This window comes from Delphinus delphis, chromosome 1 (genome assembly GCF_949987515.2).
Source record: "Delphinus delphis chromosome 1, mDelDel1.2, whole genome shotgun sequence".
NCBI lineage: Eukaryota > Metazoa > Chordata > Mammalia > Artiodactyla > Delphinidae > Delphinus > Delphinus delphis.
Genome location: NC_082683.1, coordinates 169,965,940 through 169,992,086, shown reverse-complemented (window position 1 = coordinate 169,992,086; position 26,147 = coordinate 169,965,940). Strand labels below are relative to the sequence as shown.

Here is a 26,147-nt window from a genome sequence, read left to right as displayed (position 1 = left end):
TTTTGCTATTCAATAGAAACATTTGATTTAGGCATATTGATCTTTACCCAACATCTTTGCTAAATTCACTTATTAAATTGGATAGCTTATATATTATTTTGATTCTTCTATATATATAATCATCACATCTGCAAATAAAGACAGTTTACTTCTTCTTTGACATTCTTAATGTATTTTTTTTTTTGCTACATTGCTCTGCTAGTACTTCCAATACAATGTTGAATACAAGTGGTGATAGTGGACTTCTTCATCCTATTCCTGACATCTGGGAGAAAACAGTCAACATTTTGCTATCAGTAGTCTTTTATAAAAATATATTTACCAGGATATTTCATTCTTAGTTTGCTGAGAATTTTATCAAATATATTTATTGAATCCATAGGGATAATCTAGGAGGGTTCATCTTTATTAGGTTAATGTGGTAAATTACAGAGCTATTTTGGCCTTACTTTCTTCATTATTTTTTTCATTTTTTAGTTCATTAATTTTTGCTTTTATTTGTATTACTTCCTTCTTTCAAGTTTGGAGGGTTTTATTTGCTTTTTTTTTTTTCTGGTTTCTCCTTGAGTTAGAAGCTTAGATACTTGATTTCTAACTCTTCCTTTTTTTTTTTTCCTAATATATGCATTCAGACGTTCATAGCTTAAGATTACCATTTACTCCTACAGGGATGGAATTGAAATTCTATCTACTTAGATCCTAATTTAGCTATTATTTTAATTCTAGAACTCCTGTTCTAATACATTCCAATTCTCTGTTTAAATTCTGCATCTTTTCATTTATTTTATTCACAATTTTAATCACAGTTATTTTAAAGTCTGTGTCTGGATATTATATATATATATATTTCCAATATGTCTAGATCACTTGAAGATCTATATTTTTGTATTTATTAGATCCTATTTTTTGGTATTTCTGGTAATTTTGGATTGAATAGCAAACATCGGGTATTAAAAAAAATGTAGATTCTTGTTGATGTTACCTTCTTGCAGCAAATATTTAAATTATTCTGGCAGACAGACTTTTACTCCACCAGCAGTTGAGATGGGTTGAGGATTTACTTCCTGCTTTGGGATGACCGCACTATTCCTCATTTGCTCTCACTGCTAGAGTTTCAGCTGAATGCCTGCCATATTTACCAGGGCCCCTCCTCCTTGGGCCCTGAACTCTAATTTTTTTTTTTTTTTTTTTTTTTTTTGCGGTACGCGGGCTTCTCACTGTTGTGGCCTCTCCCGTTGCGGAGCACAGGTTCCGGACGCGCAGGCCCAGCAGCCATGGCTCAAGGGCCCAGCCTCTCCACGGCATGTGGGATCTTCCCAGACCGGGGCACGAACCCGCGTCCCCTGCAGCGGCAGGCGGACTCTCAACCACTGCGCCACCAGGGAAGCCCTGAACTCTATTTTTTTTGCCTTTCAAGCCATGTTTCCCCTCTGCCCCTAACACTGCAATATAGGAATTAAGAAATAAAACAGAAGGAAAATGCAAAGATAAATAAAAAGCTCACACAAATGGTTTTTCTTATTTCTGTGATCTTGATCCCACCAGGCCTGGCACTCCTAGTTACACAGTAATGTCTTTAAAGTACCATATTTTTAAGAAATTTTTATCCAACTTTTAATTTTTTCTCAGCAGGAGGATTTTTTGAAATACTTCACAGCTGGAGTCAGAAATCACTTGTAATTATTTAATTACATGTTTGATGCCTGATTTCATTGCAAGCTTTCAAGCTCCCTAAGGTTAGGGACTGTGTCTGCTTTACTCAATACCCTTTCTAAAACACCAATCATAGCACCTGGCAAATGGGGTGCAATTGAGAAACATTCACAGTACACCCACTAAACGACTGAGTCCCTCCATTTAAAGGCAGAAGTAGAAAGCAGAGCCAAAAGGTTTGAAAAAAATTTGCAGAAAATAGAAGGGGAAGCCTGTTGAGAAATATTTAGTTTCTTTGTATGTTTAAAAAGATATAATAACACTACTGTTTAGGGACACATAGGTTGAGGGTTAAGAAAAGGCTCTTGTTTTGAAAATTATTGATAATCTTGAAGGAAGCATTTACAGGAAAGAAGCGGGCAGAAAAAAATGTAGATTGAGGAGTGATTGGTAGATGAGAAAACCTGTAACCATTGGGAAAGTCTTCTTTTTTAAGAGGACTGATGATGAGGAAAAGATACAAAATAGAGTTAGATTTATAAGCACATGTTGAAATGTAAAGGTAGCCACTAGAAATGCAGAAATGAGAGGCAGAACATCTAAGCCTCTAGACAGAGAAGAAAGGCAACTAAAAAAAACCAAACAAACAAAGGTCAGAACTTCATAGACTGAATAAAATAAAGTGAATGATCAGAGGGATATGAGGTAGAGAGAGGTTATAAAAGAATATCATCAAGATTTATGTGGTTTAGGCATATAAAATACATGAATGAATGGAACAGCACATAATTCAAAATCCCGAATTTTAAAATGTCAGCCATAAATGCATATATAATAATGACCATTATGATATTGTGTGCTAATTCCTGCACTGAAACTTTACAATAATCCATTTTAGAGATGAAGAAACTGAGCTGGAGAGCGGGGAAGTGACTCATGCAAAGTTAAACACCAGCACGTAGAGGAGCCAGATTTTCAACCTGGGGAGTCTGACTCCAAAACCTGCACTCTACCACTGCCATTGCTGTCTTCCTTCTGAACTAGAATGTCGACGTCAATACCTCCATTGCCCTTGAAATAAAATTCAATCAATTTGATGCTGTTAATCCATCCATAGCATTGATCACTGCTGTTTATAAAGCACTTTCAAGATTAAAAATGTTTTTTATTGTACTATATATGTTTATTATGACTGTCATCCTAAACCTATCGCAATAAGCCCTAATGATATGTATAGGTAAAAGTGTCAAAATATTCATTAACCTCAAAATTTAATAAGCCTAAGGAGATCCTGTGTCTAAGACACGTGCAACATCTTGTTTCCAGCAATACCATGTGACAGCTGCAGTGGGACAGAAAACGGCTCTAGCTATAATAATCGACAGAGAAGTAACTTCACCAGCAACTAAGGGTCATTAATAAGAATTTTTTTGTCTCTAATACTATATAGCTTAAAACATACTTTCTTATACATCTGAGGCCAATAGAGACTAAACAAATTGAGTTATCACTCTAAACTGTCAATACTTCCAAAAAGGTAGCTCTCAACATTTTGTGACGTATTCTAACGCATCACAAATCTCATCATTAAGTAATTCTCATAGCTAAGCAATCTTTCTTATGGATTTTTCATTTTCTACCTAACTAACTCCTTCAGTGAATTCTTTATTCAACATTTATTGAACATCTAGTACGGATCCTATGATGTGCAAGGCACAAATTTATAACTGAAGAAAACAGTCATAACTTCAGCCTTTTGGGGATATAGATAAGTGAACAAGCAATTGTAACGGCATGTGATAAAGGTTAAAACAGAGATTCTTGGTTTCTGTGGTAGTAAGTTAGAGAGGCTCCTAATCTAGGTTTGGCATGGAGTCGGGAGAGGTTGTTGGGAGGCTATTTAAAGGAATAGCTCAGTTGACACTTCATTGATGAGTAGGAATTAGCCAGGTAACAGGAAAAAGAAGCACTTGCAAGTAAAGGGAGGCATTTCAGGGAAAGGCATCAATATCTTCAAAGACCTGGACATTCAAGAGAGTGGGGTAGATTCAAGCAGCTGGGACCGGAAGATGGCTGGAGAGCTGGAGAGTAACACAGGAGGTATATGAAGAGGTGAGGCTGAACGGTAAGCAGGGAAGCAGAAGAGACTTCATGCAGGGCATCTTTATGAGAAACTTTTGAAAGGTTTTTAGCAACATGATAAGAAATATTAGTAGTTAAAAAATAGCCTGTAAAAGAGTGAAACTTTTGATTTAGAGACCCACACATAGACCTGGACAAGGAAGTAGCTATAGGACTAGTGGATATTTCCAAGACATGTATCAGAGGCATAATGGCTAGCGGAGGACCAATTGATGGAATGTGAGGAAGAGAGTGAGAAGTGGTATTCAGGGACATCTCCCAGGTTTCTGTCTCAGGCACCCAGTTATATTCACTTTGGTAAACACAGTGGTAAACACAGAAGAAGGAACGTATCAGGGGAAGGGGTGGATGTGAAGAGACGCAGAAGCCAAGAAAGAGGCATCTACAGTTTTTTTCCGTTTTCTGCCTCGTTGGCTGGAAGGACCATTAAATTATTCATTCTCATGAACTTCCCATAAGTCCTTATCTTTCCTTTATGAAATTCTCCTAGGGCCCATTTTATTTGTGGGGATGACATGGCCACCGCTGCCAGAGATGACTTAAATGACCCGAATGATTAAGCAGGCGTTTCTTCCCGCTTCAGCCTCCTCCTGCACCTCTTCAGAGGTTGCACTTAAGGTCAAAGAACCTCCAAACTGAGACTGGGCCTCAGTCAAGGGTATGTACGTAACTGAGTTTCCTTTCTTGAAACTCCAAACCAGCCTGAGGGCGATGTTTGTGAGCTTCCTACAACGTACACACCTTAAATAAGGTCTTCATAATATTTCTCGAAATTTCCCCACTCCAAAGGAACTCTTAGTGCATGATCTCATAAAACATTTCTTCAGGCCACTAGAATTCGGTTTTGAAAGATCCAGAATTTTGACAATGATATTATTGGAATCCTTTCTATCTGACTGGAAATGAAGTTAATCTTTTTTTTTTCCCCAAACATTTTAACGTAAAATTACATATGTGTATTTTTTTTCAAATTTCTTAAATTGATGTATAGTTGATTTACAATGTTGGGTTAATTTCTGTTGTATAACAAAGTGATTCAGTTACACATATACACACATCCTTTTTTATATTCTTTTCCATTATGGTTTATCACAGGATATTGAATATAGTTCCCTGTGCTGTACAGTAGGACCTTGTTGTTTATCCATCCTACCTATAATAGTTTGTATCTGCTGATCCCAAACTCCCAATCCTTCCCTCCCCCACTCCCCTCTCCCTTGGCAACCACAAGTCTGTTGTCTATGTCTGCGAGTCTGTTTCTGTTTCGTAGATAAGTTCATTTGTGTTATACTTTAGATTCTGCACGTAAGTGATATCATACCGTATTTGTCTTTCTCTTTCTGACTTTGAAGTTAATCACAATACTTTTTTATGGGTGTTATATTTAACCTAACTGATATAAAATAATTGTAACTATAGATCTTTAAATATTTTAATTATTTTTTCCCAAGAAAATATATACAAAATTTTTCACTTTATTCAATCAAAAAGCAATCAGCTCATAGGTGCTAGTTTCACTATCACTGCTGACCATTATGATTCTTTTTCTGCTCGAAGTTCCTCTTTCTACTCATTTAAATTGGATGAAAGGAGAACTAAAATTAGTCTTTTTTTTGATGCAGAATGTCATGAAGAGACAGAAACATTTTTCTTTCGCAACAAAGCCTTAAATAAGATTCCAAAATGGCCAATGTATTGTAAGAAAAAGACACTGGGCAATTTAAGTACCGTAGGTAAATTTGAGACTACTAGGAAACCCAGGGACAGGGTGGAAAGCCTGTGTTTGACAGTATGGCACGAGTGTGTGAGAACACACGTACAGTTGTATAGCAGGCAACAATACATCTTTTTTGGTAATAAAAGAGATGGGGAAAGCAGGTGCTTTAAGCTGGTTAAAAGAGTGTTAGCAGCTAACAACAGTTTGTTTCAAGGAAAAGATTATTCTATTGTATTGGCATGGTCAATGTTGGGGTGACTTTCTGGCCACCTAAGGCTCTGTTGAGCAGAAAAGATGCTATTTCAAGATACTTTCACTTATCAAGCATTACCACCTACTTTGTTGTGTTGGTTTCTCTCATTTATTTTATCTGAGCTCCTTTCTACTTATCTTTAGGCTTCCTGGCATTAGGGCGGAAGAAAAATGTATCATTAATGATGAAATTATGTTAATATTTTTTTTTTAGAATTAGACTTTAGACCAGGGATAGGCAAGCTACCAGTCTGTTGCCCATTTTTGCAAATAAAGTTTTATCGGAACCTGGTTACCCTTATTTTTTTACATATTGTCTATGGATGCTTTCATGCTACCATGACAGAGCTAAGTAGTTGTGACAGAGATCTCTTGGCCCATAAAGTCAGAAATACTGTTTGGACCTTTAAAGGAGAATTTTGTAACCCCTGCTCTAGATTGACTTTGTGAGAAGTTTACAAAAAGGAAAGGGTTCTTCATGCAAAGGCAAATTTGCAATTGCATTCATTTTGACCACCTGAGCAATATCAAAGCCCCCAAAAGGTCTAAAAATTTTGGTGAGACAAAAATCCCTGTGTTGAAATGATTATTTTGTGCAATCTGAGATAAAATTCCAAAGTGAAACAACTTACTTCCAAACCAACCCGACCATTAACTTTCCAAACACAAGGCAACATTACAGAAATGTGCTTCAAAATTAGTCACCTTAAAGATGCAAGGTTAAAACAAATGCAGCCCTTGTAAATTGGCCTTTCTGATGAAGTTGATGAATGGGGAAAAAGCACGGTCCTCTGCCACCCTTCAGTGTCATCTGAAAGCATTTCCTAAGAACTTACTTGGACCTCTCTACTGAAGGTAATAAAAACTAAGCAATTTTAATATTCACTTCTGAATATCTCTTGTTATCATAGGTTAGTCTGACTTCTGTTATTCTAAGAAGATATGTATTTGGATCCTTGTCTCTCTCAGTCCATAAAGGTGAGCTCAACCAGACAGTCACATCTCTTCTGATTCAGTTGCATCAGAAATACCCATGGATCCCCGGCATTGCCCAAGACCCACTTCTTTACTTTGCTCTCAAGTTCCGTGTTCTTACTCTTGCCTTTGTTTTTCTGTATCATTATTGTTAAACTGCTAGGCCATAGAGTCGATTCATAGAGCTGCTTTTCAATAACTGTGGCCAAAATCTAACATCAAAGCTTAAATAACTTTGTGGTTTAAATAGGCTTTGAAAAGACTTGGTGTTTTATTTAGTGTTTTTTTTTTTTTTTTTTTTTCTAAGTACTTTCTGGCAAAACTACTTGCTCCCAGTCAGAGGAAAACAAATAGTGGGACACCAAGGGTGTTGAAGGTCAGAATTAATATGCTTTTACTAATTAGTGTATCGAAGGAGTTTGCCCTACTTATACCTGTACTGTAACTGCTTAGAATCAGCTTTCCTTTAATGCAGTGTTTTAGTGCCTCAGTTCACTGAAAATAATACAAAAATAATAAAGCATAAATATCATACAGTAAAATGTAAAATATACGCTTTTAAAAGATATTGATTTGGGGGGTTGCATTTCTCTTTTCATGGGTCGGTAATTAATTGTATTTCTGGATCGTGAGGCATTTTAGTTCGGCCATTTTGGGGAAGGCAAATACTAAGAGACAAACATGTAAGACAATCATTTGGTGTCCTTGAACGGCATTATTATGAAGAAAGTGTACAGAGTTCTCATCTGCAAGATATTCAACATCAGTCATCACATTTTTCATGAAGACAAATAAAAGGGAATTACATCCAGGTGCACATGTGTGTTCATCTCCCCAGTGGGTTGCTACAAAGATCTCTGCAAAGGCAGTTCCTGATTTCTGGGCAGGTTCACCAGTAAAGGCAGTTTAAAAGGCTGGTGTGATTGGCGTCTGGATACTACAATAGTCAAACCTTCCCCCAAATGATCATGGACCTGTTTTCCACTAATAGGAAAAACAAGTGACAAGGAGAGAGAGGGTCACCTTTGGAATGCCAAACTGAGCAGTATTTTAGTTTGCTGTTTTTACCAGCTTCCCTTTGATTACTAGCGAAATTCTTTGTGTAAGTGGATTTACTCTGCATTCCTGAAAATAATAAGCAAATTTTTTTTTTTCTCTCCAGAAACACGGTGATAGCTCCTTCCTGTTGTAGGTGGGAGGGATGCTCTATTTGCTATTCCTGTTTTGGAAGGACAAAGTACTGTTAACCCCGTGTACTCAGGGGACTATTTCATGATGAGTGTTCACATGATTTTCTAGTTCCAAGATCATGAAATTATGTTGAACTTGTGTCTTCTTTACACCCTCTGACATAACTCAAGAACTGAATATCCATTTTATATTGAGTAATTTTCCCCACATCACTTAAGTTATCCCTAGAAGTTAACTTATTCCCATAAATTCTTCAGATTAGTAGAGAGAAAGCTTACATTTCTGTAAATCTTAAATTGTGAATGTATTATATGAAAGAATCATAAAACAATTAAAAATCTAAGTGTTTTTAAACTCACAGATGCCTTGGTGGTAACTTCTATTTTGAATTTTTGAGGCTACTTAAATAACCTGTGCTGATTTGGAATTTTAGAAGTTAAAGGAATTGGCCATTCAGTACAAGCTTCAGTTTAATAGATGAGCATGATAAGACCCAGAGGAAAGTAGTTTATATAGTGTCTCAACACTAGGTAGATTAATTTAACTGTTTTCAATAACAAAATTAAATATCACATTTTAATACAGAAATTGCACATTACTCGTACCCCAGATACAACATTTAGGCAAACATATCTTGTATGTGCAGCAGCAGCAGAATTAATAGAATGTTGATTTTATGACTTGCAGAAGACTTTTAGAAAATCTCCTGTCTCACAGTAGGCACTTAATAAATATTTGTTCAATGAGTGATAGCTGATAGCTAATGTTTAAAGACTATAAAGTAATCTGTGTGGCAGATACTGTGCAAAGTTCATTAGGTGAGCTATCTCCTTTAATCCTTACCTACCTGCTAGATATCAATATTGTAAGTAGTATTATTATGCCAATTTGAAAGAAAAGGAAACAGAGGCACACAAGTGATTAAGTGGTTTGTCTAATTACATTTAACTAATAAATAATGGGGCATAGATCTGAAACTCCTGTTAGTCTGTTCCCAAAGCCCTCATCCTTAATCATAAAGAAATGGGGGAGTTATTTATACTATGATGTAAATGACTGATAATACACCCTTCCTGGAAATTAGATTTTTGAAAGAACACTTGTATCAGAAAGGAAAAGCGATCAAACGTAGATCCTGCAAAAGATTCATCTGGTTCATTTTTCGGCCCCAAAGTAGATTTTGACAGAGTTCATTTATAATACTAAGCTTACTGATTTATACAGTGAGCAACACAGACATATATTCATATGTTTGAATTGTTTTCATTCTATCATATGAGGTAAAATATTTAAAGCAAATATGGAAGAGGAGGGAGTTATATGAGAGATTCCTTTCTTGAACTGTAATAATGAAATAGTTTATACCTAGACTTTCAACATATTGCTATGACCATGGAATGAATGTATTTACAAATCCTGTCATTGATGGGTGAACTCTCACATTTTTTCCTTACATAAAATATGTATAATAATACACATCCCTGTATATTTGTTTTTGAGTCATTTGATATCTCCATTCATATTTCAGGAATCATTTTTAGTTAGAGTTTGAGATTCTGAAATGAATCAAAATAAAAGATATCTTAGTTCTTCTTACAATTATTCACTTTTTAAATATAATTCATCATCTTAGAGATGATCAGGATTTGCTCATTAAATTTGCCTTAGAATATAAAAACTGCATGAAATTTATAGGAACGTGAGTTGAAAGCACTGTTTGACACACAGCACTTCAGCCCACTTAAAATAATTTTGTTTGATGTTAAAAATCTAGCTTTAGGCACACTCTAGAATTAATTGCTACGGGAAAAAAAATCTTATCCCCAGATGTCTTTGGAGATGCAAGTAATAAATAATGCCAATACTATTTCTGTTTGCCACCTGAAAAGCCAAAAAACCGAAAGACAAATCCAAAAAGTTTAGCAGGGTTGAGTAAGGTTTATTTGGGTGATCATTATTTCATCTTCCATCCTCATTTATTACTTTTAGATACTTATTATTCCACAACTTCCAAGCTACTGTCCACAGAATCATCCCTCCCGCTCTGTGGCAAAGCACCAGCTTTTGAACCAGAAGCTTCCAAATTCACATTTCACCTCCAAAATTCAGTAGCTGTGGCACCACGTGGGAACCAGTTATTGGAACCTCACTTCCTCATGTTCCATGAGGGGAAAAATATCTACCTTCTAATGCTGCAGAGGGATTGGATGAAAGAATATACAAGTAAAACAAATGCATGATGCTAATAATACATTTACCTTTCTACATAAGAAGATCCAAGTTGAAGGAAAGCTATTGATTGAGTTGGTTTTGTAAACTTGTCCCGGTTCATTAATTGGGGAAATTTCATTAAACCATAACCTGCCTCAATAAAAGTATCCAGCCGAATCTGCCAGGTGAGCCAAAGGGTCAAACCAATAACTTGATGGAGACCTGGTTACTTTAACAGTTAAGAGAGACTCGAAAGTAAGCCAAGCTTCTCATAAAAAGGAGGTAGCGAGGCCCCAGAACATGCCTGAATGCAGAAGAACTGCTTATTCTCCAGGAATCGCCAAAGCTCTAGGGAGTCGTTCAAGCCCAAACTGTGATCTCCCTGTCTTGTCCTTCAAATGCTGTGGACTCCAAACACATTTTCTGTGCAGCTGGAGGCTTTGTTATAGACAGAAGGATCCTGCTTAGGGAGGCCAGTGTTTACGGCCTAACTTTCTTAAAGAGGAATTTGGAAAACTTCCCAGACCCTGCATCTGCCCCTAGCCCTTGCACCTCGGAGTCTGAGGCCGGCTAGGGAGACAGCGCAGACGACTAAATTTATTAACAGCCGACGGGCCACTCTATCTTTCACAGCAACAACAGTAGGTGATCCCATCAAAAACCTGTCTGCTGGCTAGCCAGCAAATCCGAGCTGACATGCCTGCCGCAGCGAGACCCAGATGAATGGAAACAAAGGCTGTTTCCTCGAAGAAACACATCACAAGCCAAATGCTGGACCAGGAAGTCAGTTCTAGTTCCATTTGAGAAAAAGTCTTTGACTTTTTTTCCATAGGTTCTTTCCCAGATACTTATGTTTCCTTTTCTTCCCTTTCTTTGACTTTTATGAATATTAAGTAGAAGTCGAGCGTTTTAGGGGAGCTCAATGGTTGAATTTCTAATACTCAGTGAGGAGTTGGATATACTAGTCCAGTGGTTAAGCGTGCATTAATCTTAATATATCACAGCTAGAACATAATCATGATTCGTTACAAATATACATCAGCAGCCAGCCTCACTTAAAAGCAAACTATTTACCATTTTAAGTAAAAATAAAATATGTGAGCTACGTTTTATAGTTCAAATTCCATTTCATTGTCCTCAACGTACGCAGCATTGGAAAGACTAGCTATTTGCTCCAAAATGACTTTCTCGTGGATTAAATTAATATCATTATGAGTTTACAGAGTAACACATATTATATACTTTAAAAAAATTTTAATGGGAAATAAAGTGTGTATCATGAATAATGAGAGTTTTCTACGTCTGTAGTGAAATAGTGCTTTTAAAAACTGTAATTCATAGAGATAACTGGACTTCCAGAATACTGTAATACCAGTCAGACCAGAAATTGAGTGAGACGTGTGAGGTTGGCTCACACAGTGAGGATTGGATCCTGTCTTTATTTAAAATTTTTATATTTTACTGGGGATTTTTTTGCATTGATTTTTATTTTAAAAATATTGTATTAAAATATTATTTACATGGATTACTGAGTTTTGGGTGCCTTTTTGTGCCTCGCTTGCCTTACTCTACTCCTGACCCATAGAAGGTATGCTTTCCCTGAAATTACTTTTTCCCAGAATGCTCTCCATAGAACATGGGGTATTAACAGTCTTTACACTTTAAAAAGAAAAGAGCTACATCAAATAAGTGTTAGGAATAGTTAAACAGTTAAATAGCTTTCTTATAATTCTTTTCAGAGACTGGATAAGCTGATGTATACTGAGAATCTCCAATAGCATGGGGGCATTTCTCAAACTCATTTGCCCACAGAACTCTTTTCCACAAAGGAAGTGAGGAATACTCCGACACATTCTGGTAAATAGCGTCCAAGAGTCATTTCCAGCACATACGTTGATCTAATAAGACTGCCATTTCAGGGAATTCCCTTGTGGTCCAGTGGTTCAGACTCTGTGTTTCCACTGCATGGGGCACGAGTTCGATCCCCAGTTGGGAACTAAGACCTCACACACCACGCAGTGTGGGCAGAAGAAAATAAATAAAAAACACCACTGCCTTTTCACATCTAGTATATATATATATTTTCTTTTCTTTCCTCCACTTAACCCCCTTTTTTTTTCAGAATACCGAAGAGATAAATATGTCAACACAATCAAGCTAAAGTTATAAAAGGGCTACATTAGTATCTCTATAAACAGGTGTAGTAAAAATTCATTGTAAAGACATATCAAACGCATTAAAAATACCCCAGGGCTTAGTGCCTCGTAAAGAAAGTGATATCAAGCACACTTACCAGTAAAGTCTGTATTGAATGGGTGAGTGGAGCTGGGAAATTTATAATATCCATTTCCTGTGAAACGAGTTCCTTTCATCATTGTGGCCCTTGGAGCTGGTAGAGCTGCCTGTCTCCTTTCCAGCTGATATGTAGGAGAGGGTCCATTCTGTTCTTCAGGTGCCTGCCACCTCAGATGGATGGTTGTACTGTTGATTCCTTCAACCAGAGGTGGCCTCAGTTGGGCTGGTGCTAAATATTAGAAAACCCTTGTTACGTTCAAGAATTTGGCTCCTATCTCTAGACACAGATATGCACACATATGTTCACATGCACCTGTGTACATTAACTCAAAATCAAATCACTTATGACCTCCAGTATTTCTATGGTCTAGGAACTGAAAACAGAGTTAATATTAAATGTGACTAAACAAAATTTTGAATGCTGAATACACTTTTATCATTAAGCAAAGTTTTTTTCTTACAAATAATTTCTCTATTCTTTCTTGCGACCTGACAGATACTACATATTATAGTCTGTTGGAGCACCACCCAGATTCTCTTTACCAAGCAGATGCTTCACTGCTCTAGCTTCTGTGCCAGTTGGTCTCTAATGACTCATGGCTTCTCCGTTTTCTAGAGAATACCCCTGCCCTACCCAGGAGCTACAAGATCCCTTGTGAATCCTGCAGCCAGTGACTACCAAGCTAGTGGCTACTGATCACAGAGGGCAGAGTCCCTTGTCTTAACATGGTATTGAGTCAGGGCTGCAATTCACAGAGGCCAAGCAGGAAAAGGAAATGGTTGAAATGGGCTCGTTAGGGAGACAAGAGAAAGTGGGGTTTGAGAAAAACCGGTGAGCGGGGAGGGGGTGAACAGTCACTAATTCGTGCCAGCCCACGGATGATTCAGGAATGACAACCCAATGTTGTCAAATCTTTTATTTTGTTACCTAAAAAAAAAATCATTTTATGTGGAATTTTCTGATTTTTAAAGCTTAGCTACTGGTCTAAATTAAAACAAACAAAAAAACAAACACCACTCTGAAAGCCAAAGCATCCACAGGAAGGAATGAGCCTGTGATCTCAGCGGTTTGCAAACTCCTGTCCAGGTACAACAGACTCAGGCAGCCTCGGGGGCCCTGGAGTGACCACAGCACTCCCAGCAGTGGCCTGAGCCTTGGGCAGTGAGGGCCCAGGGCTCACACGCACACTGGGGCCACGGCGCGCCTTGACGTCCAGGGACACTGGCATTTCTTTGGAGCCTCCTGGGAAACCCCAGGAGTGACAGCTCTGAGACTTCCCCTAAAACCTACTGGAAACAGATCAGATTAACAACGGAGTTGTTGAAAATGAAGACCTGTTTCGATTTTCATTTTCTTAAGCAGTTGGGTTTGTAGGATGAGATGCGTATCCACTCGAAGTGTGTCAGCTGGGTTTGAGGGGTGAAAATGAAGAAAGGAACACATGTCATAATCGCCAAGTCTATTTACTGAGGACCCAGACTAAGGCTGTGGAGCTTAACTTACACCTGTGTTAACACAGCCTTGTGCAGACACAAAGTTTTTGCCTGTTTCAGTACATGTAAGATAAAATGGTGTGAATACAAAAACTAATATTCTTAAACCAAGAAAGGCAATTCACCTTAAATCAGCTTCAAACAATGATCATTTGTTACTTTCTAGAAAGCTTGGCCAGCTTTCCAAAGAGAAACAATTCATTGTGATTCTATTTTCATTTTTAGTAAAGAAGAGAGGACAGTGAGTAAAAAGTTCATCAACTTAGAAAGATAATTAACAATTCTGTTCATCTTCCGCCAGTGTGAGCCATGTGCTATTTTTATTCTTATATATACGGATCTGTAAATTTTATGCATGATTTCCTTTAGTATTCTTTACCAAAAATTAGCTAAATGCTGGGTTCTCAAAGATTTCATTCTACAAGCTATGATCCCTCTTCAGAATAATCCAAAACAAAATAAAAAGCTAAGCCATGCAGACATTTCTTCTCCCACTAAGCTCATCTCCAGAGTTTGGAGTTCCATCTTTGTAAAATTTCAGGAAGCCATCATTGGCTATTAGCTTAACTGGGGAAGGAGGACCGCCAAAGATTTCTGAGTCTTGGGGTCAGAGAAGCAATAATGGAGGACCGATTATATTTTTTTCATTTGTTTAAAATTTTCTACTTAGGAGCAGACAATAGGAATTTTGAGCTTTTCTTTTACTTTCCTGTATTCCACTTAAGATTCCCTAGTGACCTGGCACACAAAGACTTGAACTTTTTAGTTTGAAGAATACCATCTATTCCAGTGATATCCAAATATCATATGATAGCGTTTGTATGTGGAATCTTAAAAAATGACACAGATGAACTTGTTTACAAAACAGAAATAAAGTCACAGGTGTAGAAAACAAATTTATTCTTATTTAAAAGCAGCTACTTTCTCAAGGTCGCATTTGTTTGACATCTAATACTCTTTCACTTTACTCCAATCACCCATCTGGATGGGGATAATGAAAATTTGTACCACTACTGTATTCAGAATCCTTTCCCCATGGATGCATCATCGAAAATCACTTCTTAGGCAGGAATATGATTTCAGCGTCAAAGAAAACAAAATCAAAGGAATTCCAGCAACTCAGTAGGTTTGCTTGTTTATTTGTTTTGTTTGATTGAACGTCTACTAAAAGTGAGAGCATGCAATTTTTAAAATATGACAAAATGATTATAATCAATGAGGACACATGCATTGAGAATCCACTAAAATTAATGTTGACTATTTAAAGTCTAACAAGTCGTGGAGTGCTTCTAGATTCACAGGGGAATTGCTCTGCTGAGCAATTACACCATTCTTAGGAAGTCAACCACAGAGAATGAGTGGAACTAGAGTATATATATGTGTGTGTGTTTGTGTGTGTGCATTTTATTCACTTGCTTAAAAAAAAACAAAAACAACTCTCAGCTGGTCTGTTACAGTTTCACTTGTGAGTCAACCCAGCCCACTTGAAAGGGTGAGTACCTACTCAGTCACTATCTTCAGAATTCCCCTAAGACCAGAGGGGAACTTTCAATCAATTAAATGAGACTGGTCTCATATACATTCACAAGTAGAATAATGATAAGAAAAAAGATACTCCTGAACTATTAAACACATACACGCAAACACAGACTCACTAAGAGACAGGTGAATTAAAGATTATGGCTCAGATCATCAAAGTGAAGGGATTATAGGTATACATTTGTTCATCACAAGACAGTAAATTAAGAGACAATACGGGGCTTCCCTGGTGGCGCAGTGGTTGAGAATCTGCCTGCTGATGCAAGGGACACGGGTTCGAGCCCTGGTCTGGGAGGATCCCACATGCCGCGGAGCGACTAAACATGTGTGCCACAACTACTGAGCCTGCGCATCTGGAGCCTGTGCTCCGCAACAAGAGAGGCCGCGGTAGTGAGAGGCCCGCGCACCGCGATAAAGAGTGGCCCCCGCTTGCCACAACTAGAGAAAGTCCTCGCACAGAAACAAAGATGCAACACAGCAAAAATTAATTAATAAACTCCTACCCGCAACATCTTCTAAAAAAAAGAGAGAGACAATATGGAATAATGCGAAAGTCTCTGCAGACTCCTAGAGATATAATTTTCACTTTTTATCCAATTCTGTATGATTTTACAAAAATCACTTCAAACCTATATGCCTCAGTTTTCCCATCCAACATGAGGATAAATTTTCAGTGGAACACTTTGAAAATAACTGCTTTTAAAAACAATATAATTGCGTTAGGTTTTACAAAGCAAACTTCTATTCCAATACAGGGCACTATTTTTACTAGCCAATAAAGCATCTTTCGAATTACATATTATAAAATGATTCAATTCATCCACATTTAGAATCCGTGTTTACTTAGAAAATCCTCTTATAAGGATAAAGTATAAAATGGATCTTCATAAGATACTTAGGCTTTTAGATTCAAAGACTAGCAACATACAAAGTCTGTTTCCACTTGGAATAAAATTACGGTGCTCTTGTATTTTTTTGCATTAGCTCTGTGATCCAATTTCTAGTTTCTCCTACTTACAAGCATTCTTTTATACAACACTGTGTAATATACATTCTTCTTTATGCATTTATTACTTTATAATCTGATTAATAGCATATCATAATGCATAAGTTTACACTTGCAAAATTTACGTAGTGTGGAGTTTGACCATCTTAGGATAAGAACTGAAGACTAAATGAGCAGAAGTGCTTGCTGACAGGTCTTTAAAATCAAATCTGTTCTCAAGGAAGAGTTTGTTGTCTATGAAGACTGCATGGCTGTGTCAATATTGTAAAGCATCATCAACCATTAGGAAGACAGCAATCTAGGAACACACAGCGATTCCTCATTTCAGGGGTGTGAGGGGGGAAAGACTAATATGAGACATCCTCAGGCATCTTGTCTGTGGAAAATGATCCTGACTTGGTCTCAGAGATGCAAATGTCACAGGAAATGCGATTTGCCAAATGCTGTTAGGCCCGAACACCTGTGAAAGGGCCCTGGAACTAGGACTCAAACGTAAAATCCGGGCTCACGTAGCCATGATTTCCCAGTTGGCAAGTGCTCTCCATTCAGCGTCCAGAAGAGGAGAGGATTCTCCCCTCAGACTCTCAGAGACTTCTCAGTGCTTTCTTGTTGACTATCTATTCTCTGACTGAGGAAAGAACAACATCAATTTTCCCATTTTCTTCTTTGTTTACTAGTCCCCTTCAAGAGAGAGGATATATAGTGGAACTGATCTGGAAAGGAGAAAACAGGTTCTAGACTGCTTCTGTAGGATCCTACTTATAGAACATTGGCTAATCCATTATTTGGCCTCTCTGTTCTTCAGTATCTCACTCATTCATTTATATTTTTGGAAAAAAAATTTTTATTGAAGTATAGTTGGTGTACAATATTATATAAATTACAGGTATACGATAGAGTGATTCACCATTTTTAGAGGTTATGCTCCAGTTACAGTTACTATAAGATATTGGCTATATTCCCTGTGCTGTACAATATATCCTTGTAGCTTATTTTATACATAATAGTTTGTACCTCTTAATCCCTTACCCCTATATTGCCCCTCCTCCCTTCCCTCTCCCCACTGGTAACCACTAGTTTGTTCTCTATAGCTGTGAGGCTGCTTCTTTTTTGTTGTTGTTGTTACATTCACTAGTTTGTTGCAATTTTTAGATTCCACATACAAGTGATATCATACTGCCTGTCTTATTTCACTCAGGAAATACCTTCCAAGTCTATCCATGCTGTTGCAAATGGCCAAATTTCATTCTTTTTTATGGCTGAGTAATATTCCATTGTGTATATATATACACCATGTCTTCTTTACCCATTCATCTGCTGATGGACACTTCGGTTGCTTCCATATCTTGGCAACTGTAATAATGATGCTATGAACATTGGGGTGAATGGATCTTTTCAAATTAGTGTTTTCATTTTTTCCAGATATGAACCTAGGGGTAGAATTGCTGGGTAATACCTCATTTATTGAGGAGCACAACAGACCTGATTGTGCCTAGGGTCTCTTCCAGTTTCAAAATTCTGCTTGAACATTTTCAAGCAGCTCCTCTCCATAGTAAACCAAGAAGGGGTGCTGGATACACAGATCCCCTCAGCCCTCCAGGAAGCCAGCCAGCTTATCTCCCACAGCTCCGAGCCATCTTGTTCTTTACCTCAGCACGGCAGATATATATTATGATTTTTCTGTGTGTTCTATGATATAAACAAGGCCAGAAAGCAGTGCTTTTAGAGAATTTAGGGGGAATCACCTCCTTGATGAATAAACACTCCCTTAACCAGCTGTCATGCAGGTGATCATCAATAATTTGCACGCATCTCACGTCCAACACATAAACAGTGTGAGGATCCGTGATTTCTGAACTGTACATATGGCAGCAGTGATGACAACACGTACTGTTCCCTAAAGTCCCCTGTCAATAAAAGGTAGTTGCTTGGACCGTAATTATGGCATCCTTGCTACCCAAACTTGAAGCTTTTATGGGGCTTATGCAATTAACTACTTAAATGCATAGTAACACTCGCTTCTCTGACAGAAAAGTATTGATTTTTTAATCATTTTCAAGTCTCCTCTAGCACAAATAAATGTACTACAGTTACAGTTAATGCACTGTGTACATGCATTAAACGTTGGTGTGACAAAATTTATTATTTTGTGATATATAGAGCTGAAGTCGGGCTTCTCAGAAAGTAGCATCATGGATCCAGCATCAGTGTGGAAACTACCATTGTCCTCGATACTCCAAATTCTCTTAACTTCTACAAGTTAGAGATCTTTTTTCATAGGATACTTAGGCTTAAAATAAAGGAGGGCATGCTGAATATAAATCTTTCCTATATGTCAGTGTAGGAGAAAATTAGAAATAGTCCAACAGAGAAGATAACAGTTTATTTTTTCCCAAAGCTGTGGGTGTATGGCAACTCTGTTCAGATGAATTTTTGTCTATTTAATTTTTTTTCCCCTTGCATTTATTTAGGGCACCTCTATCAAAATATTTTGCACACAACAGTCTTTCTAGTTCAATTCTTACACGTTTCAATTGTGTTGTTTTAATGCCTTACTATAGTTAATACATCGGAAAACTAAAACGGTGCTTTAAAAAGTGTGATTTCTGCCATGACAAAAGGTGAACAGAGGCCCCGTGAAAGTCACATATCTAAATACAGACCTGGCAACAGAGGTCATTACACAGTGTACGAACAAGCCTTTACCTTGGGTGCATCACACATTCAACATTAAAGTGGGTGAGTGAAAAGCAGTTAATTTTGTTTTGTTAGAAATAATATCATTTTAGTTTTAGCATCGAAGACAGATGCCAGCATTTCACTCTGAACAGATGGTAATTCCATCTAATAGTGCATCTCTGTATTAGTCAGGTCTGTTGTGTATACAAACAGTAATAAACAGTAGGTAAGGATCAAAATAAATTTTAATTGTTGACATTAAATTCTGGCTGCCACAGTTCTAAGGCTGCAATATTCCTTTTTCAAGTCTGTCAGGTTTACTAATGCTACAAAAGCTTTGTCGAAAGCCGCCAGATTCCAGCTTCCATACAAAGATGTTGCGTGCTACCAGCTGTTGGTCTGCACCAGGATTACCTGTTTTCCTACACTGAAATAATCCTTCAGGAATAACATGGGATTGGTGCTACCGCTGATGCACTGGTCCACCATGATGTCTTTCAGAATGCTCCTGAAGGACTGAACCTTTAATTAAGAGGTTGCTTTTTAAAATGTTGTGTCCAATTGTTACAACTGGGGTCATGCTGCTGTCACAGTCACTTTCCTACCCTGCTAAGTAAGGGTCTCTCATTCAGTTCACTCTATTCTCTTTGCAAATCTGGGCATTCCTGAACTTCTATGAAACTGACATCATCCTTTTCATTTGGTTGGCTTTATCAGGAGTCTGAAGGATTCCCCTAACAATTGCAGCTCTCGTCAGCTGAGCTCTTCTGTAGACTTCGCTGTGGATCAAGCCTGCCAACAAGCACCAATCTGGTTCTCATAATGTCTCCTACGATCTGGTATTACAAGTAGTAGCCGCTCTATATTTGGGGAAGCTGCCATGTCAAAAGCATTATAAAAAACCCCCGTTTGGCATTCAAGTTCAATAACAAACACGCTTTGCCATCATATTTCCTTAAAAACAAGGATGTATTTTTTTGAATCATGAGAAATATATTGCTTCCACCATATGGGACAACCAACGACTCACCAACCGATTTCAGATGCAGCATATTGAGCTGACCATATGTTACTGTGCTGTTGAATGGCTGAGTGATTCATGCCCGTCACATTCTAGTATATCAATTAAAGCTCCTTGAAGTCTGCATGATTTGTGTCTCTGTTATTAAACCCTGCTAATTCATCCCACTTACACATCTGTTATAAATCTCTAGGAGTGCTGCATGATTCATGGCAGTCTGTGAGCATGCTACAGCAAATTCTTCTCCTTGTAATTAACAGTAAATTGTTTTACTGCCATGCAATGAATGTTTCAGTTATATTGCAAATGAACTCCTAAATGTGCGGTTCTTTCCTAAGAACTGACTTATATCATTAGGCAATTAAAAAGTATTGCTTTGAACCAAAAGCTTTTAATCAAGAGAAATACAACTTCAACATTGCCTGAGAGCCATGGAAATTTGACACGGTGGTTAGAAGGGCAAAATAATTTCTGTTGTCGAAAGAGCAAAACAAACAAAACCAACCCTTCCGCGTGCTCAGGACTTCCCTGATGCTAAGACGTGAGAACTGCTGCCTGAAAAGACTGGGTGAGACAAGTGTGCACAGATACTGTTTATCTTAGAAGTGACTTAAGTCATCTGTCATTACCAAATTTCTCAGATTGACTTACACTGCTCTAATTGTAAAACAGTGCCTTTATTCTTGAAATAAATAATTGGATAATTAGCCAAGTTGAATCCGCAGAGGATTTCACTGCTGTTCAAGTGCTCCTGTCAAAGGTGAAGCAAATTCATTTCAGCTCGCCTCTGCAGCTCTTCGAAGAGGCTTTGATTTTTTTTTTCCCCCACTTTCCTGGCAGCAGCCTGAGATTCATGAGTCCATACATCAAGTCGGTAGTTTAACAACAAATGGAATTAAATTCAAAGAAGGGAAACTAATTGAAGGACAGCAACAAAAGTGTTTGGTAATGTGCTTTTTAATATGGCATGCCACATTTGCATGATAATTTTTCCTTTTTAGCATGGAGCAGAAAGTGACTAGCTTAATGAGGGATTATTCAAGACAGGAACGAACAAAATGCATTCATAACTAAGAACAAAGATTGTATTATGAAACAAAAACAGGCAACCTCAGAGAAGTAACTGGATGATTGGTTTATGCATTATGAATAAAAAGGTAGAAAAATATTTATATTAGTGTTCACTAATGACTATATATACAAGATTGTTGTAATTAAAATTATAAATTAACATATTAAGAGTGCTTGTTTAATCACTCTGGGTCCTATTCACAATGAAAAGACTTATGTACCTGCATACAAAACAATGTGTATTTTCAACCCAGCCGCAAACATACATTCTACTTCGGATTCAGACAAAAATCTTAATGCACCACTAATTACCTGCTTAATGGGAGATGGGCACTTCTAAGCTTGTAGTGTAGAGGTCATTTTATGACAGGTAAAGGAAATAGGACATTTTTCCTCCAGGAATGGATCTCCAAAAGGAATGTCTCCGAAGGAAGGTTCAATTTGTACTTAATTCACAAAGGGCGGAAATGTACAAAGTTATTAGAGTAAAAGGGTAATCTTCAAGAAAAGTATAAGGGTGCCCAGTCCATCAGTTTATGACCCTTATATACCCAGAAGCAACTCCAAAGCCACCCATGACAGTTTCCTGAAGATTTTGCAATGGAGATGCAGCCGCTCCTGGGAGAATACCTCTCTCACATCAGCTCTCAGACTTTGTCACGGGCACCAAAACTAAAGGAGTAAAGCAATAAATATTCTGGACGAAATGTGTAATTCTAATAATATCTAATTGAAAAAATACTTCAAAGAGAGCAAATTATAATTCTCGCGCTTTTTAATGAAACATACATCTTTACAAGTATCTTTTTGATTTCTGTGACTGAGATTCAAGGAAAAATAACATGTTTAAGTGATTCAGTGCTTCAGAAAGGTTGACTACTACTTCTAATTTTGGGTGCTGTTCAAAATTTTTAAATGGTCGCTGGCTTCTTCTGATTCCTGACACTTCACTCACATGAACTACATTTAGACTTGAGTTAAATTTCTCACAAATCCATTAGAATTCACTGGAGTAATATATACCCTCCAAATTGTAACTTTATTACTAGAAGAAACAGAGCAGGAAGAATCATAGCTGCAACTTAACTTTTATTCCTTTCCTACAATGGTCAACAAACCTGTTGACGATTCAAAAGGATTGACCTTCTCACTGTTTATTTCTATGACTTAATATCTATCAGTTACGCACAGAGGTTTAATCCTAGGAAAATTTTAGAAAACAAACCTTATTCACCTATTAAAAACAAAGGAGGCAAGAAGGATATTGGATCTGTAATTGCTGGGGTTTTCTTTCTAATAAAAACAAGTCCATTCTCCCTGATCCAAACACCCCTGAAAATGGTATATTTCATAATAAATCCAGTGGCAAGCAAAAATTTTTTTTTATACTTTTGTCATGTAAGTGACTTTATTCCCTGCTTGGCAGATGAAGAGTCAGAGAATTCTGACAAAATAAATGAAGGGATAAAGAAATAAAAAATTTCCCAGAAGAACGCTAAAATAATTTTTCCTTCAGAAAAGAAAGGATTTCACATGTGAACAAAGTTAATATGTTCTTTTTTTAATGGAAATTGAGTAGAAGGAACATTCTGGCAAAGGACAAAAAACTACACATTTAAAATTTACTATCCCATCTTCTCCTGCAACTGTTGAATTTTTTACCTTCCAGCTTCTGCTCTAACCATGTTAATCAGAGTGCAGCCCAGAGAGTCATCAGTGACCCCACGTTCCTTGCAGTTTACATTTTTCCTACTTTCCCTACAGCATGTGACCCTACTGACAACATTCTCCTTCTAGAATTCTCTCTCCCCTTGAGTTTTTGGATACTGCTTTTTCTATGTTCTTCTTCTAACTCTGACCACGTCTCTGTTCCCTTTATTCCTCCTTTCCTCTTCCTCCCAAAATGTGAGCATTCACTGAGATGTAAACTTTTATTTTGTATTTTCCCTGCCTTCACTAATACATTAGCATCCATAGTTTCGCCTCCTTCTACAGGCAGGTGACTATAAAACCCACATCCTTCTTAAGCTCCAGATTTGCATTTTCTGCTGTTCGCTGGTTATAATTGTCATGGATGTGTTTCCATCAGATAATCAAACTGAAACTCATGGTTTTATTTCTCCCATATGTTCTTTCTTCGTCTCTTGCATTAGATTTAGTGGCATCACCACTGTCTAGGATATTTACTGTCATCTTCAATTTCTCTCTCTTCTTAACCTGTGGATTTCCCTTCCTTGATCTACTCTATTCCTTTCTTTTTTTTTTTTTTTTTTTTTTTTGCGGTTCACGGGCCTCTCACTGTTGTGGCCTCTCTTGTTGCGGAGCACAGGCTCCGGATGCGCAGGCTCAGCGGCCATGGCTCACGGGCCCAGCCGCTCCGCGGCATGTGGGATCTTCCCGGACCGGGGCACAAACCCGTGTCCCCTGCATCAGCAGGCGGACTCTCAACCACTGCGCCACCAGGGACGCCCCTATTCCTTTCTTTTAATCTTTCCTTCTATTTATCTGATTTACTTTCTCATGGCCCCCTTGGAATGTCTACCAGTCTCTATTCCCACACTTTAATCTATTCTACACTATACTGACAGAGACATCTCTATAAACCTCAGCTTTCATCATGTCAGTATGGAACAGCCCCTCAAACAGTGACACATGGTATAATAGCTGCAAAAATCTTTACCAATTCTTTATAGTCCATTTCAAGTGCCACTTAACCTGAACTAATTTCCCAGTCTCCTAAATCAAAGCTATCTATCCCGGTATTCTCCGTTCCCATAGCTTTCTTTCATCCTTTCCCCCAAGGTGTTAACCCTACCTGTTATTTGTCAGTACCTTAATGCAGACACCATTAAGGTATCTTTGAATGGATTCTACTAGAATCCCCTCCACCCAGTACTTTAAATAGGAACCTTAATAGATGCTGACTGAATTGAGCACTCACAGCAAAACACAGCAACAATATGGTTATGACACATTATTAACTCTATATTGTAAACAACAAATTTGAAATGTGTAGTTTTTGATCAAAATCCTGAAATGCATGCCGTAACTCTGAACAACATGCTCCTTACAGAACTGAAAAATGATGCTTTTCGATGTTAGCCCCCCTACAGTTTACTTTTGCCATTCAATCCTTAGTTTTAGGACTCTCCACTGTTATATTTATGTTATAATACTGTTACGGAAACAAAGTTGTAAAATAAATTACATGACTGCAATAACATTCGATTAGACATTCTATAACATTTACATTGTGACTGAGAAAAGTATTACAAAACAGTTATGATAGAAATCTTGATTAAAAATAACAATTTTTTTTTGAGGATTTACTCTGTGCTGGGCACTGCTTTAAATACTTAACATGTATTTACTCCTCGGGAGAGCCCCATGTAATAGGTTATCCTTATTTGTAAATTGGAAAACTAAGGCACAGAGATCATATAATTTACTCAAGGTCACAAAGCTAGTAGATGGCAGAGCCCAAATTCAAGTTGCAGCATTCTGGCTTATCACTTTCCCCTAAAATACACAAATAAACTCTTATTTGAAAAAGTCAATTAACTTGCACATCTCATGGCTTTCAGAGACTATGAGAGGTTTCCAAGTTCTGTTTTTCAGGGATAAAGAGGCAGGGAGAGGACTCAGAGGGCCTAGATGAGTTCTGCTCCACTCAGCTTCCAGTGGATGGAGTGGCCTTAAGCCTCCTCACCAGTGACTAGAAGAAGAGCACATAGCATTGGGGCGCAGTGAGTTCCACGCCCCAGGAACTCTTACTGCAACCAATGAGGATGATATTCACACAGATGTGATCATTGATCCATTAAGCAGGGAAGATGCCATTCTATAGACATTTTCCCTGCTTTTCTCTTTCCATGTCCAGGGTCTGTCTAGTCTCTGGGGACGGGCATGTCTCTGTTCAGTTCTTTTAGTTGGTGTCTATGGAAAAAAGAGTAGATCCTATCTAAAGGAGAGAGCCTGTCCTAACAGTGCTGGAAACTTGGGCATGTGAGGTGCAGCTGGGAGGTCCCTCAGTACACAGCCTGGAGGAGAGAAGACTTGGCTGGGGGTACTGTTACTGAAGATGTTACTGGAAGTGATGTCATGACGAAGGTGAATTAGAGTGAGGACGGCGCGCAAGGGAGTGGAAGGAGAATGTTCGATAGGAACCAGAGGGAGGTATCTTGGATTAGCACCGCCTTTGAAATTGCGTTTCGAAGAGGTCTCTAAACATGGTAGGATTTGCCAGAGAGGTGTAGTTCCCCCACCACTAAAGGATCAAACACAGGTTGGACAAACACTTGGAAGGAATGTTGCATAGGATATATTAATATTGGCTAGACAGTCACCCTAGATGACTTTGAAATGTTTTACAACCCTGAGAAGCTGTGATTTCAGTTCTGCTCGGTCACATCATCGGAGTCCCTTTATCCTCCCCTAGATCTCAGGCCAACCTTTGGTTGGTGTGGTTTCTGTTTCCACTTTCTTCAGCCCCCAGGACAGATTCCTCTTTTAATTTTTATCCTCTAGTCCCAAATTATGTCATTTTTTCTAAAAGAGACAGGGAGTCTTCCCCTGTTATCCACACCCTGTAACTCTCTAATAACATAGTATATAAAAATAAATAAATATTCTTATAGGAGCACGGTGTTTTTTGTTCAAGCTAGGTACTCCATAAATACTTGTACATATAGGTTAAATATGTGAAAACGCAAAGAGTTCAGTCAGAGATAATAAAACATAATTACTTGGAACTTTGGAGTCATTCTCATTATTGAAAAAAAAATTTTTTTTTTTTTGGCCGTGCCACGCAGCACGTGGGGATCTTAGTTCCCCAACCGGGACTGAACCCGTGCCCCTTGCATTGGGAGCACAGAGTCTTAACCACTGGACTGCCAGGGAAG

General features: G+C 37.9%; 1 protein-coding gene across 1 annotated transcript in view; it reads right to left on the bottom strand.

The window, feature by feature from the left end:
• Positions 1 to 26,147, bottom strand: part of USH2A (usherin) — a 779,248-nt gene that overhangs the window by 549,860 nt on the left and 203,241 nt on the right. Inside the window, exons 20-21 of the mRNA XM_060022310.1 lie at positions 12,431 to 12,665; positions 4,344 to 4,521 (exon numbers count right to left, since the gene is read on the bottom strand). Of these exons, the coding sequence (XP_059878293.1) occupies positions 4,344 to 4,521; positions 12,431 to 12,665 (413 nt within the window). The remainder of the gene's footprint in view (positions 1 to 4,343; positions 4,522 to 12,430; positions 12,666 to 26,147) is intronic.